The following is a 22,508-nucleotide window of genomic DNA, read 5'->3' as shown; positions in this document are numbered from 1 at the left end:
AATTAAACAAAAGAAAATCTTACTCGTGGTCCAAGCATCTCTGTTCCATTAGATTGCCGCTGATAGCCTTCGCGCTTGCGTATTCCCGGTAAACGGTGTTGCGAGAGTAACTATACCCTTTCAGAATCGGCGTAATTTTAGGCTGCCTAAGGCGCCATCTCGCATTTTGCGAATCGCCGGAGCATACCAAGTAATGAAAGGAGTGGTTCGTCGAGCGTGACGACGTATCTTCGCGATAGTGAGCTTCATTTTCTCTTGCGGAAAACAGATCCCTAGTGGCGCCAAAAAAACAACAACAAAAAGCATGTCATGCCATGCGAGGTCATTTATAATTAACTAATACCGCTATGTTGACTGTACAGAACTTATACGTGCGAGCAATCGAGCTCTTCTTTTATGTTTCTGCTATGGGCGTTCTGCTTGAATACCCGACCGCGACTTTTTTCCCGGACTGCGAGAGATAATTCAAAATATTATAGCGAGAGTTACGCATAGTCATTTTTCGCAAGGACGCCGCAATATTACAGTCGCGGCGCCAACGACACCGCTTGTAATGCTGCCTGGTTCACGCCCTCGGTAGGCAACGTTGTGAGCATGGCAAGACCTTGTCTATACTTGGCTCGCTACTTGGCGAGCCGAGCTTGCATGTGAGCTTTCATGTAGCGTACGTGAAAGCTCACATGTACGCTGCTAGGCAGTGAGAAACTGGTGGAAAAGAGGAAACGAAAACGGGGAACGCCGGTGGCGTCCGGCGTTCGAGCGCGATCGAACTGCGAGTAGAAAAGAAGGCACCGCACGGCATACTTGGGTAGTAATTCAGTTACTGTAATTGAATTACTTTTCTTGGTAATTTGTAATTAGTTACGTTTGACAAAAAGGAATTCTAATTGTAATTTAAATACTTTCTAGCGTCAGTAATTGCAAAATTTCAGGAAAATTACAATTGGTTTTGCACAATTTTTCGGCGCCGACGAAACCTCGCTGAAAGCCTCAGCGTATCCACAAACGGCCTAGCTCTCGGGAAAACACTCACACACAGACACGCACTCAAACACACGCAGAACATAAAAAGCGCGGCATTGTTTGTTGTTTTGTTGCTTACACTGCGGGCTTAGAGACAATCTTCTTCGGAGTCAATCTCAACGGCGCCGTTTAGCGCCCTCTGCGGTGTGAGAAGAAAAAAATAGCGTAAACATGCCAAAATATTTCAAGAAAAACTAAGCTTGAGCTTTCAGCCGAGATGGGGAATTTTAATATTATAGAAGGTTCTTTTTCTTTCTTTTTTGCCAGTTTTTTTCTACGTCCCGGCCTCTTCCAGTACTTTCGCATATGCATATCTTTGTATTATTTTTCAAGTTTATTTCGTGTTGGTTTTAGTTCGGATATTATTTGCATAAGCACTTTGGAGACTGAACTCGCACCTGTGAATATTGTCAACAATGATTCGGGAGCCCCGATTCGGTACTTATATATTTCTGAGCCATTGTAATTGCCACTCAATGTAAATCATTTACAATACCATGATGCTTGTATGTGAATGTGGTCGTATTAGAACATGTGGATTTTACTTTTATATTAACACTTGTGAAATATCACTACATGACAAATTGTCACATTTTTATTTGCCTGGCTAAGAAAGGTCTATTAACTCAATTTTTTCTTTGGCAATATGGAGTCTTCCAGCATATGAACTAATTTATTATTATTTATTATAAATATAAGAACGTAGTACTTCATTGCCCCTTACTGTGAAGTTTCATCATGAATTTAACAAAATTCATGAAAAGAAATTACAATACGCGAGCATTAGAGTATAAGGAATGAAGAAATACGTTGCAAAACGCGTTTAAAGTTACATGGCCCAAGTAGGGTCGCTCTCAGAAATAAGCAATGGTAAAGTAATTGCATTACTTTTAGAGCGCAGCACTTAGGCGCCTGTTTCCGGCTTGAGCGGCGTCGCCGTCGCCGTCGCCGTCGCCGTAACCGCGCGGCGCATTATGGGTAAATTTTCCCGAAGGAACTCCGAGGTCCTGCCGAAGGACCTCGGGTTTCTTCGGGAGGACCTCGGAAGGACCTCGGGTTCCTTCGGGAGGACCTCGGAAGGACCTCGGGTTCCTTCGGGAGGACCCCGGGAGTACCTCGGGTTTCTTCGGGAGGACCTCGGAAGGATCTCGGGCTCCTTCGGGAGGACCTCGGGAGGACCTCGGGTTCCTTCGGGAGGACCTCGGAAGGACCTCGGGCTCCTTCGGGAGAACCTCGGGAGGATCTCGGGTTCCTTCGGGAGGACCTAGGGGGGGGGGGGGGTCACGTGACGATGACGGCATCAGTGACGATGACGTCATCGTCACTTGACCCCCCAGGTCACGTGACCCCCCTCCCCCCCCCCTCCCCGAGGTCACGTGATCTCCCGGGTCACATGACCCCCCCCCCCCAAGGTCAACTGACCCCCCCAGTACCCTTCCCTCCTCCTCCTCAAGAGCTGCGCTCTAGTTCGGCGTTACAAGGAGTTGTAAACGGCTTTCATTTTTTTTAAGTAATTTGTAATTGTAATTAATTACTTTTCACGTATCACTAATTGTAATTGTAGTTAAACTACTTTTGAAGCAAAGGAATTGTAATTAAATTACAGTTTGGAAGTAATTTACCCATGTATGCCGCACGGGGACGTCGGAACGCCGAGCTCTGGTTGGAATGATTAGTGGGGTACATTGTGCGAAGCACATCGTGCCAAGTCCTCTTTTCTCTTGAACGCCCGGTATTTCAGCGTTCCGATAATTCGGCATTGGGAATGCATCCCCCAAAGGGCAGGAAAAAGCCAGTTTAATTATACGCATTAAACTAAAAAAAAAAGAACTTAAAAAAAGGGAGGAGGGGGATCTTGGCCGGTGCTCTTTTCAGCGTTTCTGCGTACTACGTGCGATTTGCTCGCTTGGCGAAGCGACGAAAATGCGCACGCTGCGTTGTTGATTTGCAAACATTGGAATGGTGTATGTATGTTGTTAAAACTTTATCCTTTACAAAATGTGTGACATAATGGGTGACATTTTTATTCCGGCTGTGGAGTCCACCAATGGTGGTGACTTTCACGTGTTCGCACTAGCGGCTTCGCACCATGCGTGTGGTGGTCATCCTGAAGATTTCACGGTTTTTGTTACTATAACGTATGAATGATATGAACAACTGTCAGTCTTTTTATGCGGAACGTACAATTATCGGCAACTTCCGGCATGTGTCTACTTATTTTGTTTCCAGTAATGCCTACTTTTCGATACTAAATCTCGCTGCTTTGAAATTTTGACCACGTGGTGCGGACGATACTAGCATATTTCTATCGTCCAGCTCCTACGCCGAGATAACCAATATGGCAAATGATGTTCTACGTAAATTAAGCTCTTGGTCAAAACAGAACCGTCTAAAAGTTAATTCTAATAAAACTAAAGCCGTTTTCTTCTATACAAGAGGAACGCCTATCCCATTGCATCATAACATAGCGTTTAATCACACAAACATCGAAGTTTTGGACACTATAAAAGTGCTTGGCACGTACTTCTCCAGTAACATGCAATGGGACGAGCATGTTAACTTTGTACTAGTCAAACTTAGTCAAATAGCTGGTATACTGAATCGAAATAGGTATATTCTTCCGGAATCAGTTAAATTATTAATCTACAATACGCTATTTGTATCTCATATTAACTATTGCCATCTTGTATGGGGCACAACAACAGAATCTAACCTCCATAAATTACACTTAATGCAAAAGAGAATGATACGCGTTATTGCCAATGTCTCATACACCGAACATACTGACTACCTTTTCAAGAAATATAACATTCCAAAAGTTCATGACATATACCGAAGGAGGCTTATGCGAGATTTTTATTATAGCATTAGGAAAAATACCTCTACACTCTTAGAAATAGGAAACTTAGAAAAAAGGCAACCTTCGCATAAAACACGAACTCCAGAACCATGGATAGTTCCTCGTTCTCGGACAAATTATGGTGACCAAATGCTTAGGAATACTTTGCCTCGACTACTAAATTCATTTGAGGAGGCTGGCACCGATATATCCTCTATAACCCCTTCTGAACTGAGATATCGTTTATGTTCATTTTCTGATACCGGTGCCCTTAGAACTGCCTGAGATGAAAACGAGCTATTTCCTAGAATTGTTTTGTGTTCCTTACCCGACCTAATCATGTTAAATTGCAACTGTATACTAATGTGTGGAGCTGTATCGAATGAGTGAATCTGATTGACCAGGAAGTGTTTTGTTACTGTGTGTGAGTGTTTTGTGAGTCCAATGCTGCCATCATTTAAAGGGGGCCGAGGGCCCCACAAGCTGCGTTTGTAGCTTTTTTCCTCGGCCTCCTCCATTCTGTATGAAATGGAAAACCAATAAAGAAAGAAAGAAAGAAAGAAAGAATTATAAAAATCGTTTCAAAACCCAACTGGTTGTATTCCTCGCATTCTTTTTATCTTCCACCTTCCTTCCCAGGGGGATCGGTGGCCGAGTAAGCTAGCACACTCGGCCACCGATTCACACGTCACATGCAAGCTATGTACACGCCGTTCAGCTTCAAGTTGAGACTGCAGTAAAGGCTAAAAAAGTGGCCTAACCAGGGGAGCCCTTTGAACACGAGAATCACATATCAGGGTCCCTAATCTGGACACTTGGCGAAAGAGTCGGCGAGAAATCGGGCGGCCTTGATTGGCCGGCGCCAAGGGCATCTCGCCGATTTTTCCGCCAAGTGTTTAGAGTAGGGCCCCAGCTCGGGGGCACGTGGAGCGAAAGCTCGCACTGCAAGACCCAGGGATCCTGGGTTTAATCCTCACTCCTGCCCGCTTCGATCTGGATGAGCATTCTACCGACGTGCGGTCGTGCATCATTAGACAGTTTAAGTATAGCGTTGCTGGACCTTGCGTAGGCAATACGCAATAGTATAGCGTACGCTAAAAATGACCTGCTTGGACCGAATATAGTTGTGCGTTACGTTTTCAAGTGAACACCGCGCATGATCTTGGTTAAATTTGCTAGAGCCGTAGAATTTCGCGTGCTTATAGCGCAACCAGGCTCCTGGAAAGAAATATTGAAAATAAAAACGTGTCCAATCATTTTATTTCAAATTAAACCGAGCCACAGCTGCCTCGTCAAGCGCGCTTTTCTGCGAGGTACAGAGGCTACGAGTACGAGTGCGTAGCCAAATCCGATCCCGGAGAATCTGTCACTTGTACCGTGGAAACGGCACCTTTTGTCAATGCTATTGTAAAATTAAATTCATGACCCTGATGTCCAGTGCATAGCGAGAACTTCGGCGATTTCTGTTAGAGTCGTCCGTCCGTCGGCGATGAACTGTGGGACTAGGCTTAGCGTTGAGCAGATCGCAGCGTCGACGCACATTCCGGGGGCGAACATTTTCACTGTGCACTCCTTCAGCTGCACGGCGATCTGATTCGACCGCGGTAGGTCCCAGAAAGAATCGCCGAGCTGAACACCACGCAATTTCACGTAACACAGAACTTCGAAAACACCAGGTCGCCCTTGCTGCGCCAGTCGAGGCAACCGCCATCTTGAAACTGGCGCTCTCGTTGGGTCCGAGATCTCTCGAGAGCGTCCCGCAAGGCCCGTTAGCCAGCAACGCAAAATCCCCAGCGTTGCGTGCGTACGCAACACGCTAGCCCTTTTATTGCGTTCTGCGCATGCGCACTCACGACCCGCAATTTCCTTGCGTACGCAGAGCTATAGCGTAGAATCCACTAAAACTGTCTACTATTGGCGATGTGAGCGATCGAATGCGTCGCTGTGATCGGCCCACCACAATTGGCGGAATGCTGACTATGACGTCAGCAAAGGATATCTCATTGACGGTAATAAGAGGAATGTAAGAACTTCCATTTTGACGGTGTTGGCAGTGTTGCGTTGAGAGCGCTATGATTTCAGGCTTCCACCATGCCCATTACAAACACCATCGAACTTGTTGTTCACAAGGTAATGACGTCACGAAAGGTAACTGAACGAGGGCGCCACCGAAAGATCTCGCCGCTAATACTGCGTGATGCATGTTACAGACCCCAGGCTAGCAGTGGTAATGCACTGGCTAAATTTTTCACCTACGGCTGAGACACCAGACGCCCATTTGGGCTGACTAACTTCCGGCTGTAGAAACAAACACGCAACACAATTACGTTACCCTCCTTCCCAAGAAGTTACGCGCCGGCTTGTCTTCTTCGTTGACCCCATGATCCTTTTCCTGTGCATTCATTCGATGAGTCAAGTGAGCCGAAATGTGCAATGAGTCTAAATATACTACGAGACGAAACGTGCCATAGGGACAGAATGTTCAACGAGCCTAAATGTCCAACGGGACGGAAGGTCCAATCGAGATGGCATGTCGAATAAGACGGTAGATCCAACAAAGACGAAATATCAAGCATGCCTGAATGTCAACTATTGGATATTTCTGATGTAGGACAAAATGGTCTGGGACAAAACAGTCTAGGACAAAATGGCCCCGGACAAAATGGTCCCGGTCAATATGGTCCCGAAGAAAATGGTCTCAAGCGTGCACACAAAATTGGTCCCAAGTAATTTGTCCACAATTTGGGTCCTCTTTAAAGTTTTAGTGAACTGCTACTATGAAGTTTTATTCAACAGATGTGTAATGTATATCTTAATATATTTGAAGTGTTTGTGATATAATTGAGAAAGCAACTAAAGAAGCCCAGAAGTTGATTTAGGTTCTATTATCGCTCACTCGGCTTTTGGCTTCTATACGAATAGGTCAGAGCACTGGACAAAGCTGGAGCTTAGGAGCCACTACACAGATACGGACGCGCACACTAAAAGCGTAAGTTCGCGATGCACCCTGCTCTTGATTAGACTAGCCGGTAATAACGTGCACAAAAAACTCGAGGAACGCCATTACTACGTTTTGTTTTTAGCACTGCTTAATTGGTCCTATCAACTCGTAGCGTCACTGTGAGATTAGTAAAACGGAGTAAAGGTGCGACAAGAAAATTGAAGAAAATCCGACAGAATTTTTCATAATTTCGCATCAACGCAATGGCGCTGCAAGAAAACGTAAGACGACTTGAAGCTGAGCTAGTTGGTTCATTTCTACATATTATAAGAAAAAGCAAAAATTGCTATACATGTAGGAAAACGCATGCACATGATGATTCAGACATTATCATGCACGTATACTACATATTTGTGATGGCGTGTTTTCGGTAATGTATCGTCACTGAGTGATGCCCATTAAAGATCTCAAGCTAAAGCAGTGGTACTGCACTGGCAAAATGTCTCATCCGCAGCGTAAACCAGTTGCCACTCCTCAAAGGCTGACCTACCTTACACAGTATGAACTCGAAAGTCAAATATATGGCTATAGATTATTATGCAGCATTTTTCTTCTCGTGTGGGTTATGTCGAATACTACAGATATATTATTTGATATATTTAGGTACGTGTATATTATTTTTGTAGTATACTTTTCTCTTCGTGGCTCAGCAACTGGCATGCAACGCGTTTTATATAAAACAGCCTCATCAGCAAAACATTTTTTTTCTAGATGTTCAATCTGCAGCAAGTGCAAACAATCAACTAACCCCCCAACAACAAGCAAGCTATGCCTCAAAATTTGCCTGGAACCTTTTTGTCCGGGGCTATTTTCACCGGGATCATTTTGTCCGGAGCCTTTTTGTCTGGGATCACTTTGTCCACGACCATTTTGTCCGGATCCTGGATATTTTATCTTCTTGGATGTTCAAGCTCGTTGGACATTAGGCACGTAATCGTGCCTGTGGCACTAAGAGTGTTCATGGGAGTGCCGGGCTCGTGAAAGAAACTTGACATTCTTACCGTAGCGGGTTAAAACATACAAAAGCAAAGAACACCTTGTAAGAAGGGAAAGTATGCAGGCGAGCTGGTTAGAAAACATCATAAACTAAACTCTGAGACAATGATAAATAAAATAACGGACAAGACGGCACAACATTTCAAACTCAGCTCAGCTTATTCGCAAGCCAACAACAATTTACAGCCGTCCACACAGGCAGGAAAGAGGGCAGAAAGGAGGACATACCGCCGCGAAGTTGGCGGGGCTCAGTCAGACGGACTGTCCGACTGACGTCCACCTAGACACCACACCACCAGCAGACACCCGCCGCCAAGCTACCCGGCAAGATAATCCCAATCAAGAAAAATCGTCTCCTAACTTTTTTTTAGCGTTTTTTCTTTCATTTCGTTTGCTTTTTTGGTCCCGGTTTCTCTCCTCTTTTGTGTACAGACGTATTCGCTTCCTGTTTCCCATCGATTCAGCTTCGCGCTCGGGTGTGCCTATTCATAGTTCGTAAAATATTCCAGTGACAATTTTTTTAATGATCTGCAAATGTATTTGAAGTGATGAGTTCGCGGTACTGAAAAATTTAACTAAAATAGAATAGCAAATGCTTCCAATCATCTGCATTTGCAAGATACCTAGTTACTACAGAAAGTGTATGAAATATAGTATCTTGAGTGAGTATCTGAGATAGACACAAGCCGGCCTCTAGGTGATATTGCCTAGATCCGCGATATACCCTACTCCATGCACAGCTGTCTACATCCATGCGCAGCTGTTGTCTGTAGGCGCAGAGCAGCTGCGCGCAGACGGAGCCAAATTCGTCGCGACCGCGTTCTGTTATCCTCGTGGCCATACTCTACGCATGTCGCCAATTCCTGTGCGTCGTAAGTTAAAGGCTCTTCCTCTTACTAGAGTACATTACCCGGATTTCAAACTATCCCCGCTGCCAGCCCGACCTAATCGTCAGGGTAAGTTACGTTGCAGGCTCTTCCTATTCCTGAGGGTTCGAAAACCGGGTATGTAACCCATAAACGAGTTGGTCAAAGTGCTGTCCGGTTCATCAACAAGGCATTGGCCGTTCAGCAATAACCAGACGGCGCCACCATCTTTGTATGACCGCACCGCCTCCAGCCACGTTTTTACACTCTTGGGGCGGAAACTATGTAACGGCCCTACGACACCCGCACTCTCATGAATCTATCAGGCCATGCCACTACGTAGTAATAGTAAAATACGTTTATTAAAGGAAAGACAAACCAAGATAGCTCTCCCCCTGGGACGTCGGAGCAGGGAGGCAAAAAAAAAAGGGAGGGGGGGGGGGAGGGGAGACAGACAACACGACACGATCGTAATTGCTGTGCCCCCCCCCCCCGCCCCCCCCCCCCCCCCCCCCCCCCAGAAAAGATAAAAGATGAGGACAATAATAATCCTATGGTAATAATATGGGGCTAGCGGATAAAAATCTCGCTCCCAAGTAGTGAGGATGCCTCTGCTTGACTGGAGTAATCTTATCTGGCGGGGATGAAAGATGCGAGGTTGGGAGGGATGGAGAGGTGAGATTAGATATATGTCGAGGTATCTTGTCAGGTTCGCTGAACGCGAGTCCAGAATCTCCTTTTTTCCTTTTTAGTTCTTGTCTGGGAATCATTTACAGTCTTAATACTGTAGAACTCATAAATATTAAGGCCATACCGCCGTTCGTTGATTGCAAGCTAGGGCCATCTATCGACATCTGTTTACTCTATCGGGGCGGATCCTAAATTGCCGCGACGTGGCGCAGCTTGTATCTTGAAACTTCAGTGCCGGAGGCCCATTACATGCTTTCTACCCGACGGCTGCTGCTACGGTCCTGATAACGTCCGTATTTCAGCGCGCCTCTCGTCTCGCAGAGAGCTATGACCGAAGAACTGGTCATCGTGGACACGGACGTGGGCGTGGACGACGCGATGGCGCTCCTGCTGGCCCTGTCCAACCCGTCCCACTGCAGGGTGCTGGCCATCACGTGCGTCGCAGGCAACGTGGACCTGCCTAGGGTGTACACCAACACCCTGCGCATCCTCAACTTCTGCAAACAGCTGCAGGCAAGTGGCGCGTCGTCGCCAACGCAACTCGGAGCGTGCGCGGTTTTTGTGCAGCTCTGTTGCAGCTGCGGCCTTGGCGGCGCGTCGTTCGCTGCATTCAAGCAGAAAAGACAGCCAAAGAGTGTGGTGCAAAATGCGCTGAGAAATTGAGAGAGAGGAAACTAGAGAGCGCGGGAGCGTCGGAACGCCGAGGTCTGATTCGAATGATTAGTTGGTAGACCTAAAGCAACGTTATTAGATTAGCTCAGTTACGAAACTGCTCATAGACGCCGCATGCGCGAGCAGTAGCCCCCTCACTCACCACGACTCGCCTCCCGTCGTTCGACGCGCCAGACGTCTGCTTCATTGTAGTGTATTCTATAGAATTCGTACGTTTCGAAGCGCAGCGTCCAGATAGCGTTCCACCGTACTCTATGGTACACACAGTTCGTAAACGAAAATCTAGATGGTGCTTCGAACGACGGGAGGCGAATTGAAGCGAGTGGGGGGGGGGACACCCCCTTCTGCGGGAGTACCACAACTGAGATCTTCTTGTAACATTGATCTTAAGGCTTTGCGGAGCGTAAGCTCGTCTGCTTCTTGCAGAGGGGTTGCGATGATATCAGAACCCCGAGCTCTTATTCGCTGACTGAAAAAATAGTAGGTTGATCTCAAGGCATCGATAGCACTGAAATCAACCCTCTATCCTTTCAATTAAAACCAAACAGAACTCCGCTTCATTCTGACGTCACTAAAGGCTCTGTTACACTCCGACGTAACGCGTGCGCGCGCGCGAGCGCGTCACAGCGACGTCACGTCGGCGAAAACCCGACGCTCTATACTCCGGCGTCGTGGCGTAGCCGGCGCGACCGGCGGCGTTCGACGCAGCCTGACCACCTCGACGCCAAAATGGACCATGCCGTATTCCGCGCCGGCCGCGCCGGCGACGCCGGACCAGGATGCATCACGCGCTGGCTCTCGGCAGCCCTCGCGCGGGAAGCGCGGCGAATACGAGCAATAGCAGACGACGGGAGCACTTCGTGTGGCGCCATGTTCGAAGAATCGGACTCGGTCGGGGGTCGAGAAGCTGATCGAGGGAATTCGTCCTCACCTGTGTTTCTACGACACGAGGAAGCTTGAGTACCGTAGACCGTGCGCTTGTCAAAGATGTGGCGTATAAACATTTACCACCTACGCTTGCGGCGCAGGCGGTGAACCAACAGTGCAAGCGCGAGTTTTCGTCGTGCAAGGTACGTCCACGCCATCGCTCGTACTTGGCGCTCAAGAAGCGCCAGAATTTTCGTCTGCTATTCGGAACGAAAAGGAACCGGAAGTGGCGCACTCTCACAGGAAACGTGCCCTCGTAGTCAGATTCTGCGCATGCGCCACGCCGGCGGCCCACCAACGCACAGCCGCGGGAGTCGCCAGGGCCGCCGGAGTATAAAGAGGGCGAATTTTTGACTCGCGCGGTGTGACTGACGTGACGTAGCCGACTTCGGCCGGCGTTCGCCTGCGCGCGCGTTACGTCGGAGTATAACAGAGCCTTAAATCTCCTGCGAAAGAAGCAGGCGACTCGCTCTTCGCATAGCAGCCTTTGTCTCCACTGCACTCGTCGAACGCGATAGAAAGTGGAACGCCCGCGTCCGGCGTTCGGCTCTCGCATTCGAGCGCATTCTACGAGACTAATCCTTCCAACCAGAGCTCGGCGTTCCGACGTCCCCACGCGCTCTCGTCTCCTATTCTCCCTCAGTTTCACGTCGCATAGACACGGAACAAACAAGTGAGAGGGTCAAACGGATGTGTTTGACAGTGCACGGAAAGCGGGAAATCGATAGTTTTAGTAGATCGTTCCAATGACTCCAATAACGATATCCCATATTACGCTGCCGCCTTTCCGCAAGCATCGTATCGTTATCGGGGTACCGTAAACATCTACTAAGTCTCTCTATTAAAACGAACTTTTCTTACCTGTTTCTTTTGGTGTATGTGTGTGCAAAAAAACGCAATTTGTCCTTTTTTTTACGGCGACAGTCGTTATTTGCGAGGTTGTGCAACGGATCTCTCGATAGGGAGTTTTCGTAGATGGTTTCCGCTGTCCCGCAACGTTCTCCGCAACCCGCTACCAGATCCGGGACTCTGAAGGCAAGGCTAGAGCAGCGCATGCGCGGTAGTGGCGTCTTCGTTCCGGAGAGTGTAGCGGAGGTGGCAATACGGTTTACGAAAACTTCCTAATGTGTTACGCAGGATCGTCGAAGCGCTTGAGGTCACACTGTCACCTGACATCTTGACGTCTATCCAAAATATTCTTCCTCGAAGTTCAGCAGAAAACTTTCTCCGCTAAATCCAGCGGGAAAAAGATGTCTGCGTGGGCCCTAGTGCAACGGAATGTGCAGCGGCACAGTTTCTTTGCAAAACGTGCACTAAAAAAACGGAAACATTTTTTTTTTTTTTTTTTTTTTTTAGAAGAAGTATTAGGAAGGCGAAGATTCCGGCATAAGCTGAATTCCAAATCGGACAGGATATGGCGTTTGCTCCGCATCGAGTCAGATTATTAGCTACTATGTAGAAATAGAGCAAGCCCATTTTGAAAACACTTCTTGAAAAACATATTGTGAAAAGAACATGGTATGGAAATGCCTAATAATAATAATAATAATAATAATAATAAGTTTATTGCAGGTGCTTAAACGTCCTCGGAGTATCATTTCGAGACCGTCAAAGTTCTAAAGACTTGTAGGACTGATCCCAACAAAATATCTACAAAAGCACGCATAACAATGAAAAAAAAAAAACCACACACACACACAACAAACAAAAAACACAGAACAAATAAGTTACAGAGATTCAGAGATTCGACAAGGTAAATATCGTTGAATACGAATTGCGCAGTACAAACTCATTACGAAAAGTCTTGAAGGTTGACGCTATTTTCCCATGGACGAGCACATAGTCTTCCATTTTCTTTTTAACTTTCCACGAGAAGTAATGTCACTCAGCACAGGTGGGAGTTTGTTAATAATAATAATAATAATAATAATAATAATGTTGTGCGTGTGCTAGTTAGTGAGCCTCAATGGGCGTCTTGGTGTCTCGATTTAGCCAGGCACTACAATCGCAAACGGGCACCACGCAGCAGTGATACACGACCGCACGCCGACGATGCTCATCCAGATGGAAACGGTGGGGATCGTGAGCCACGGATGTCTCTGTTTCGCAATTCGACTTTTCGCTCCACGCGCTCTGAGCTGAGGTGCGCCAACCCCGATCCTCCGCTAAACAAGCTAAGAATCTTGTTTTGTTTCTACAAGAAATTGGTATAGACAAGTAAGTAATCTGGGTAAGTCATCGATCGAGGGCTCTGCACGTAAACTGTTCATTTGAGGACTGTGCGCTAGTGTTTTGAGAGCACTTCATTCTACAATCAGAGAGCATCATGGTCTAGTCTACGGGCACTGTCTCGTAGCTCCGGAAAGTTCTTTCTCTTGGCTCTACTACAGTGAACTGAAGACACTGGATCCTGGGAAGCTAGCAGCATTGCCCTCCCTGCTTGCTAGTTGGACACAAACAGGTACCAAGATACACATGTCCAGACGTCGCAAGGTATTTCGCCGATCGGTTTCAGTTGACATGGCGATCGCCATTTTGGTCCATTCAACTCTTGAAAGTTTCGAAAGAGTCGTCCTCAACGAGTGGCACCAAAATCGCTATGAAGCTTCATCGTTCCCAAAATCGTTCCTCGCCAAAATACTGAGCGCAGTGATGGAAGCGGTGATGGAAGCGTATTTCACCTTTTGGGGCAGGTCTGTAGCAGGCGGGTCCATATCACAAGAGCGAATGACATTTTAGCGAACGGCGACATTTGAGCGAATGGTCGTTTTAGCGAATAACGGGGGGGGGGGGGGGGGGGGGGGCGTTAACCCATCCGTCGCGCTGCGCTTTACGCCGCTTCGCGGCGACAGTCTGCGGCAACTCATTACAAAAATATGAACTCACTTGGCCCACCCGAAAACGCCGCTTCGCGGCGTCCGACTATTCGCTAAAGTGTCGTTCGATGAAACGTGGGCGTTCGCTAAAACGTCATTCGATCAAGTGAGTGCCTCCCGTAGCAGGCAGAATATTGATTTGGAACAGTCACTGGCGCGCTTGGAATAGTTGCCAACGTCTGTTAGCACGCCACTTGAAAATGAAAAAGAGTATGCATCTCTGACTTAGTTCATCTATGATAATGATTGAGGGTTCCTCTTTAATACTGGCGCATAATACTGCTTAACTTTTGTAGTGAGAATAGATAGAAAGCAAAAAGAGCACCGAGCCTTTTTTTTTAGAAATAGGGCACTGGTCACAGTAAGCTCCATTTACAATGGGTATAAAAATCGCTGAAAAATGAATCATATACGCAACACTTTAGTTGGAATAAACCTTCCAATTTTACGCACGGTTGTTTATTAGAGCGCAGCTCGTAGGGGCCCGTTTCCAGCCTGAGCGGCGTCGGCGTCGGCGTCGGCGTAACCGGGGTCACGTGACCCCCTCCCCCGAGATCACGTGACCCCCCCCCCGGGGTCACGTGACTACCCGCAGGTGACGTCACCCCCCTCAGTACCCTTCCCTACTCCTCCTCAAGAGCTGCGCTCCAATTCGGCGTTACAGGGATTTGTAAACGGCTTTCATTTTAGAGCGCAGCTCTTAGGGGCCCGTTTCCAGCCTGAGCGGCGTCGCCGTCGCCGTCGGCGTAACCGCGCGTTGCATGCAACTCAGAGGAGATGCAACAGGTTGCATGCAGCCTGAGATGCAGCAACTCAGAGGAGATGCAACATGTTGCATGCAACCCTAGATGCAGCAATTTAAAGTAGATGCAACAGGTTGCATGCAACCTGAGATGTAGCATTTCAGAGGAGATGCAACAGGTTGCATGCAACCTGAGATGCAGCAATTCAGGGGAGATGCAACAGGTTGCATACAACAGGTCACGTGACTCCTTAGGTCACGTGACTCCTTAGGTTACGTGACCCCCAGGTCACGTGACCCCCAGGCCACGTGACCACCCCCAGGCCACGTGACCACCCCGAGGGCACGTGACCACTCCGAGGTCACGTGAACCCCTCCCCGCGGTCACGTGACCCTCCTCCCCCCGAGGTCACGTGACCCCCCGATGACGTCATCGGCGCTGATGACGTCATCAGTGACGTCACTGATGACGTCACCGGCATCCGCATCGTTATCGGTGATGACGTCATCAGTGATGTCACTTATGACGTCACCGGCATCCGCATCGTCATCGTCATCATCACTGATGGCGTCATCGGTATCCGCATCGTCATCGTCACTGATGACGTCATCGGCATCGTCACGTGACCCCCCAAGGTCACGGGACCCACCCACCCCCCGAACAGTTCCCTCCTCCTCCTCAAGAGCTGCGCTCAAATTCGGCGTTACAGGGAGTTGTAAACGGCTTTCACTTTTTAGACTGTAAATATAATTACTGTAAAATTCCAGCCAGAACCAGTACGTCCGCCAACACATCTATTAATAAGAACGCGTCCCCCAAGTTCTCTGAACCTACCAAATTTAAGACTTTAATATAAAAGACTGCAGAAACAATCCCGAACAGATATTATGGAAGACTCGTTATTTAAAAAGGCATTGACAGGTCAAAATCTTTTTTTTTTTTTTTTTTTTAATAATCCGAAGCGATTGAAAAGAACGCCTGGATACAGAACTGCCAACCCGAGGGAAATTTCCCAGATTAAGGTAATATCCAAGTCTATCTGGGAACAAGGGAAATCTTGCTAGTTTGAGGAAAATTTTGGGCACCGTATATATCTGGAATTTTATTGGTCAGTTTCGTAGATTTTTTTTTTTTCGAGGATAAGATTGAAATTCAGCGGCTTTGGCTACATTTGGGTTATTTCCTTCAGCTGTTTGGAGGTTTGTGGTCCGACCACATGGAAACACAGGAGTACTAGGCTAGGTGACGTGAGATACCACCCGTTATAAAGGGTACAGCCGTTACCATCCATCCATCCATCCAACATATTTTGGCAAAATCAGTTTACATCGCCCCCTGGAAAACGATGTGAAGGAAGGTACCAGCCAAGTCGAAGATTCCGAGAGTGCCGCTGTGTCTTCTCGAAAGAAAAAAAAGCTTGAGTAGAAATACTGCCCAAGTCCCAAGTACCGAATTTCGTGGGTGATATCTAGGTAGGGCTGCCAACACGGAAAGCCAAAATCTCCCTAGTGGACGCCTGACATTTCCTTATTTCTGCTGAAATTTTTCTCCCTTGCCCAAATAATTGTATAATAATAAATAATCGTTCTTTTCTGCATCACCTTCATTTTGACTATAAGAAATATATTATATGCGGAGCGCAAGCTCGTCTGCTTCTTGCACAAGGGTTTGCGAGGATGTCAGAACGCTGAGCTTTTATTGACTGATTGAAAAAAAAAGTGAAAGCCGTTTACAACTTCCTGTAACGCCGAATTGGAGCGCAGCTCTTGAGGAGGAGGAGTGGAGGGTATATTCCTCCTCCTCCCTCGTGATCATGCCTGCTAGTCCTCCTCCCCTCCTGCTCCCCCTCCCTCTCCTTTACCACCTCCTCGTCCTTCAAGCTCCTCCCCTCCCCTCGCCTCCGCCTCCTCGTCTCTCCTCCCCCCCTCCTCCACCTTCGTACTGCTTTCCTCCTCGCCGCTGAAGTTATGTGACCCCCTCCCCCCCGAGTTCACGTCACCCCCCCCGAACCAGACAATGAGGGGAGGAGGAGGAGGGGGAGGAGGAGGAGGGCGGAGGTTCGGGGGGGTCACGGGACCTCGAAAAGACGGGATCACATGACCTTGGGCGGGCCGTCACGTGACCTGGGCGGGGGAGGAGGGGGAGGAGGAGGAGCGGGGGGGAGGAGGAGGAGGGGGAGGGGCGACGCCGACGCCGACGCCAACGCCAACACCGACGCCAACGCCGACGCCGACGCCGCACAGGCTGGAAACGGGTCATGTGACCCCCTCCCCCCGAGGTCACGTGACCCGCCCGGACCATACTACACAATGAGGGGAGAAGGAGAAGGAGGAAGAGGAGGAGGAGGGGAGGAGGAGGGGGAGGAGGAGGAGAGGGAGGGGCGCGGTTACGCCGACGCCGACGCCGACGCCGCTCAGGCTGGAAACGGGCCCCTAAGAGCTGCGCTCTAAAAAATAGTGGGTATACCTCAAGACATCTAGCTTTGAGGTCTACCCCCTTTCCTTTCGACTAAAGCCAATCAGAGCTCGGCGTCGTTCTGACGTCACCACAACCCCCACGCAAGAAGTAGACGACTTGTTCTACGTAGTGCCTTTACGCTCGCGTACGTTTCGTAATAAATTAGTTTATCATACCGAAACCGAGGCCAAAGCACATCTGACGAGGGGAAGTGTTCCCGGGAGATTCAACTGATGAATGAAACCCCAACTTCACCTTAGTTGTTATGCACGTCACCAAAACATGGTACTGCTTTAATAACTTATTAGCTTATTTTATAATAGTTAGTCCAATACAAAAGGTGTAACGCAAGGTAGAGTTCTCAAACTTGAACACACGAAACACGACGGCACTGCTTGAAATATTATTAGTCATGGTAAGTCTATATCTCCCGACATTGCAGTATTTCTTCTTCTACTCAAGTTTTTTTTTTTTTTTTTTTTTTTTTTTTTTTCTTTGAGAAGGTACAGTGGCATTCCCGGAATCTTCGACTTGGCTGGTACCTTCCTTCATATGGTTTTCCAGGGGGCGATGAAAACTGATTTTGCTAAAGAACGTTGGATGGATGGGTGGATAGTAACGGCTGTACCCTTTATAACGGGTGGTATCTCGCGTCACCTGGATGGATGGATGGATAGATGGATGTTAATGGCTATGCCCTTTTTAACGGGCGGTAGCTTGCACTACCTAGCCCAGACAAAAATATATGATTCCTCCCGCCTTTCTAGGACCAATTTTCTCACCCTAACTATCACCAGGCAGTGTGGGATATCACCAGGATGACCTTCGGGGGATCGAGCAAAAAAAAAACTAAAAACATCACCCCCCTGCCTCTTCTCCCCGGTGAGGGAGTCGCCAATTTTCCTCTGGCCAAACCTTGTCGGCTTTACCGCAACACCGGACCCACTGGGAGACAGGGTTGAGTCTTTCGGCTGGAGCGACGCGGGAGGGAGTCCCAGTTTTCCTCTGTCCCGCCTGTTCCCAGCTGTGCTAATTAGTTGCCCATCATTCAATTTTTCCTACGTAATTTCTATGAATCTTCTAATCCTTTTCTCTTCCGTCCTTCCATCATCGCAGTTATTCCCAGGGCCCCGGCCAAATCCGTTATCTCTTCAGGGAGGGCAGGGCGAAGCCCTGTGCACTTCAAAACCAAGTGCTCTAGTGTCTCGCTATCATTATGGCAGGCGGCACATAGTAGAGAGTTTTAGCACATCGTATTTTCGCCCCGATAACGATACCCGATAACTAGGGTGACCAGACGTCCCGTTTTGGCCGGGACAGTTCCGTTTTTGAGGTCCGCATCTGCCGTCCCGTCTTTTTTTTTCCAATAAAGAATCATATCCCGTTTTCGGGACATTATTCTTTTTTTTTTTTTTCGCCATATATGTCCGCAGACTTTTACAGCCGAGTCTTGCAGGATAAAGTCCCGCTTAGTAAACTTCAGTCGTCGGCGAAATACGACCACACAAAGAACCCGAAGCAGGACCTTCCAAATGAGTGCATGCAACTGAACCGTGAGTGGGATTATTCCCTCGGCCCTAAGGCTTAGTGCAATGTGGTAACGTTTTGCAATGAGAGCAGTTATTTCCTTAAAGTTTTTTTCCCAATCTCAATCTTTAAAACGCCCCTTCTCCCTCCCCCCCCCCCCCCCCCCCTCCCCACTGGGATGTCCCGTTTTCTACCTTGAGGAATATGGACACCTTACCGATAACGATACGATGCATGCCCAAGGCCGCCAGAGGGAAGAAGAGGTATCGTTTTTGGGGCGAAAAAACGATCTGCTAAAACTCTCTAATGTGTCTGTCTCCTGAAATTTAGCCCTATACGTCCTCGTCCTCAAAAATCCCATTCTCGCCTCAAACAGCAAAGAACTTCCCAGTGAATTACTAAGCACATTTTCATTTTTTATGTCCTGCTTTCGTGACGTATACGCTGTTAGAGCTGATTTCTCCTGTATTCTTCACTCCCACACTTTCCTCTCTGCCTCCATCACCCCCTTTTTCACTTAAGTATTTCATTCAGCCCCTTCACCGGTGTATAGATATTTAAATGTAAGCTTTCGGCTTCGGTTTGTCCAATTTGTGTTTAAACTTTTCATGTATAAATACTTGAATACCTTCCTTGCCCACCGCGTATCATCCATTTCGGTCAACCTTTGTTCGAATTTCAACCTTCTAATTGCCTTCCTGCCCTCAAAAGACGAACATCCCATGTCCCCCTATACTCCCTCATTTGATGTTTTTCCATGTGCTCCCAGTGCCACCCTGCCTCTGCTCTTTTGTCAAATTTTTAATCCTAATCGAACCTCTGATTTCATGCACAGTACTGCATTGCCAAAAGTCCGTCCTGGTACCATCACTCCTTTCCATATACATCTGACCACTTCAGATCTATTACAGTTCCATAGTGCCTTGAGCTTCATAATAGATGAATTTCGTTTCCATTTTTAATTATATTCTCCTCGTGTTCCTCTAAATATTTCCTTCCCTCATTGAGCCAAGCTCCCAAATATTTGTATTTTCCTACATGGTCTATTACAATGTCTTTTATCTTTCAGGGTTCTCTCTTTTCGTTGTTAAACACCATTACTTAGACTTGTCACTTCTAAAACTCATGCCCAAGGTGTCCCCTTTCTTTCCACACACTCCAGCTAGTTCCTGTAATGTATCCTGGTTATCTGTCATCAGTACTCTTCATCCGCCTACATCAGTTATGATATTACATTATTACATTTCTCCCTTCTTCCATGTAACTCACATCAAAACCTAAGTTGCTCTGCTCTAATTTCTTTTCCATGTTACTGAGATATATTATGAAGAGCAGAGGTGACAGTGGACAGCGCTGCCCGAGTCCTATTTTTATTGCTGCGGGTTGTGTAGTTTCTGCTTCCCATGTTATGACTACCTTATTGTCTGTGTACACCTGCTGAAGAAACCTAACCAAATGTGTATATACATTATATTCCTTCAGCTGACCCCAGGGTTTTTCATGGCTCACATTATCGTACGCTCCCTTGATGTCCAAATAAGCTAACCCTAAAGTCTTAAAACGTTTTGATTCGAACTTTTGGCAGGGGAGGATCCAAAGGAGAGGGGGGGGGGGGGGGGGGGGGGCGACGGTGGCGGCCGCCCTCCCCCCCAAACTAAGTCCGAGCCCCCCCCTCCCCCTTCTCGTAGGGCAATTTGACATGGGTAGACACCCGGCCCCCCCCCCCCCCCCCCCCCCCCCCCCGAAATAAAATTGATTACCGGCCTGCCCGGTGGTAGAAGGCTCGGTACTCAAGGACGAGGGTTCAAAATAGGGTAGGTTGCACCCTAACAGGCACACTTGTACTCTGAACTTGGAGAACCACTCCCTCGAATGGGAGAATAGTATGCTTACAAATTTTCCCGCCCCCCCCTCTCCCCCCACAAAACGAACTTGTGGATACGCCCCTGACTGTTGGCAATATATTTTACCGTAAGTTGTAAAAGTTTTAGTGTAATCGGATAAGTAGTTTCTGAGTAAAGGTACATCAAATTTCCAAATATTGCAAAAATGTCATTTTGAGAAAAACTGTTTTATGTGTCCACACAATGGTAAATGGCCAGAAGGCGCGGAATCTGGCACCATATTTAAGTGGCTTGAAACGCTCGTTCGGTCTTGTCGCTTTCTAATTTTGTTCCTCAGACTGCATATAAACTTTTAACACAAAAACTGCAAAATAGATTTTTTGGTTGGTTTACCCTACCGCCTTACCCCCCCCCCCCCCCCCCCCCCTTTTTTTCCGCAGGTGTGGCGAACTTTTTTTGCGGAAACTGCATTTTGGCGCAAGATGTAGCAGACTATGGTTCATGGCGCGATTTGACGCCAATGGCGCAGCACTTTCATCACTGCGAGTGTTTTGGCGCACCGCAGCTCGGAGCACGAGAAGCAAAAGCTCCCGTTGCAGAACACACTGTTCCCGGAAAAAATTGGGTTCTGTGTATGCTTATACTGCCTAGAACTTGGGGTCTGCCTCAATGGGCGACGAACCTCATAGCACTGATTCAGGACTCAATCTATGCCACCTGTAGAAGACGAGGAGTGCGCATTGCATCATGAGCGGGTCCCCGACCCACCCCAAGCTTCAAACGTGCTGAAGCTCGACGACAGGTACCGCAAAGCGGAAGATCAGCGCGTTCGGCTTGGTGTCGCGCTGGTTAGAAGACGATGCGAGACGCGCTGGTGACGATGCTATCGCAAGTTCACTGCGTGCATTCATCATGACGTTTGGGGCGGAAAAGACGCCGGCCTTGTCTCGTTGGTCGTATTGACTCGATCCCTCAGCCCGTTTTGATCTGGATAAACGTCGTACAGACGCGTGCGGTTGTGTATCACTACTGCGCGGTGCACGTTCAAGATACGAGGCTCTAGCAGAGGTACTGCACTGGCTAACTTTCTCGTCAGCGGAAACCCCAGACGCCCACTGGGCGACCAACTTCCCTCCGTCTAAGCGTGCGCGCAATTACTAACCCGCTTTGTTTTCGAGCGTGAACCCGGTGGGCCTCTCGGCGTTCGTGCGCGGGTGCTTAATGATGGCCCCCCGCGCCCCGGCGCAGATTCCTGTCTACCGGGGCTGCGAGCGTCCACTGGTGCAAAAGGGGGTGACGTGCCCCCAGTGCCACGGCCAGGACGGGCTGGGCGGCGTGGCCGAACAGCTGCCTCTGCCGGACAACCACGCGGAGGAGCCTTGCAAGCACGCCTCGGCCGCCATGGTGGAGCTGGTCCGGGCCCATCCAGGCTCGGTCACCCTGGTCGCGCTGGGGCCCCTCAGCAACGTGGCGCTGGCGCAGCGGCTGGACCCCGGATTCCTGGGCGCCCTGAAGCGTCTGGTCATCATGGGAGGCACCTTTGACGGTGAGGGTCCAATGTGCCTCCCATCTCAGTGCAGGCACGGTTTGCCATCCCAAACTTCGATGGCAAAATGAAAATACGGGAACGGTCGCCAGAGTTATCACATCAGAGAGTTTTTGCCTGGGTGTTTCTCATCGTCGGGATGTCATACCACTTCTCGCCTTAACACGAACTGTTTGTTTTGCCTTCTGAAACGTCTGGCAACCTGGACTTGACCTCACCCCAAGTTTCCAGACAGTTATCAAATGCTGCTACACCTAGCTTAGTACTGATGCAACGGTACCTGCAATGCGTTTTCGACTGGTGTGTTTAGCGTCCTATCCTGCCCATACATAAAAAAAAGATTCAAAACTGGTTCCAAATTGCAGCAAATGACGTCACAGCACCCGGCGTGTCATGCTGTCGGATGTCGCGATCCTGGCTGTGGGGCGTAGTAGTCCCGGCAAAGAGTACGAGCGAACGGGAGTGTCGCTGTCGTCGCGGCATCCCAACTCCTGACTGCCG

At 48.3% G+C, this 22,508-nt stretch overlaps 1 protein-coding gene across 2 annotated transcripts in view; it reads left to right on the top strand.

The window, feature by feature from the left end:
* The first annotated feature begins 9,453 nt into the window (after positions 1–9,453).
* LOC8050686 (inosine-uridine preferring nucleoside hydrolase) overlaps positions 9,454–22,508 on the top strand; it is a 32,474-nt gene continuing 19,419 nt past the window's right edge. The window contains exons 1-2 of one of the 2 annotated variants that reach the window (XM_029974706.3): positions 9,454–9,928; positions 21,710–22,007. In XM_029974706.3, coding sequence (XP_029830566.2) covers positions 9,743–9,928; positions 21,710–22,007 — 484 coding nt within the window. In that variant the 5' untranslated portion in view covers positions 9,454–9,742. Of the gene's footprint in view, positions 9,929–21,709; positions 22,014–22,508 lie in introns of both variants that reach the window. The other variant, XM_029974705.2, reaches the window with a different exon arrangement.

The sequence above is a fragment of the Ixodes scapularis genome, unplaced genomic scaffold (genome assembly GCF_016920785.2).
Source record: "Ixodes scapularis isolate PalLabHiFi unplaced genomic scaffold, ASM1692078v2 PGA_scaffold1__304_contigs__length_218370807, whole genome shotgun sequence".
Taxonomy (NCBI): domain Eukaryota; kingdom Metazoa; phylum Arthropoda; class Arachnida; order Ixodida; family Ixodidae; genus Ixodes; species Ixodes scapularis.
Note: the sequence above shows the minus strand (reverse complement) of the source record. Positions and strands in the feature narration are given on the sequence as shown.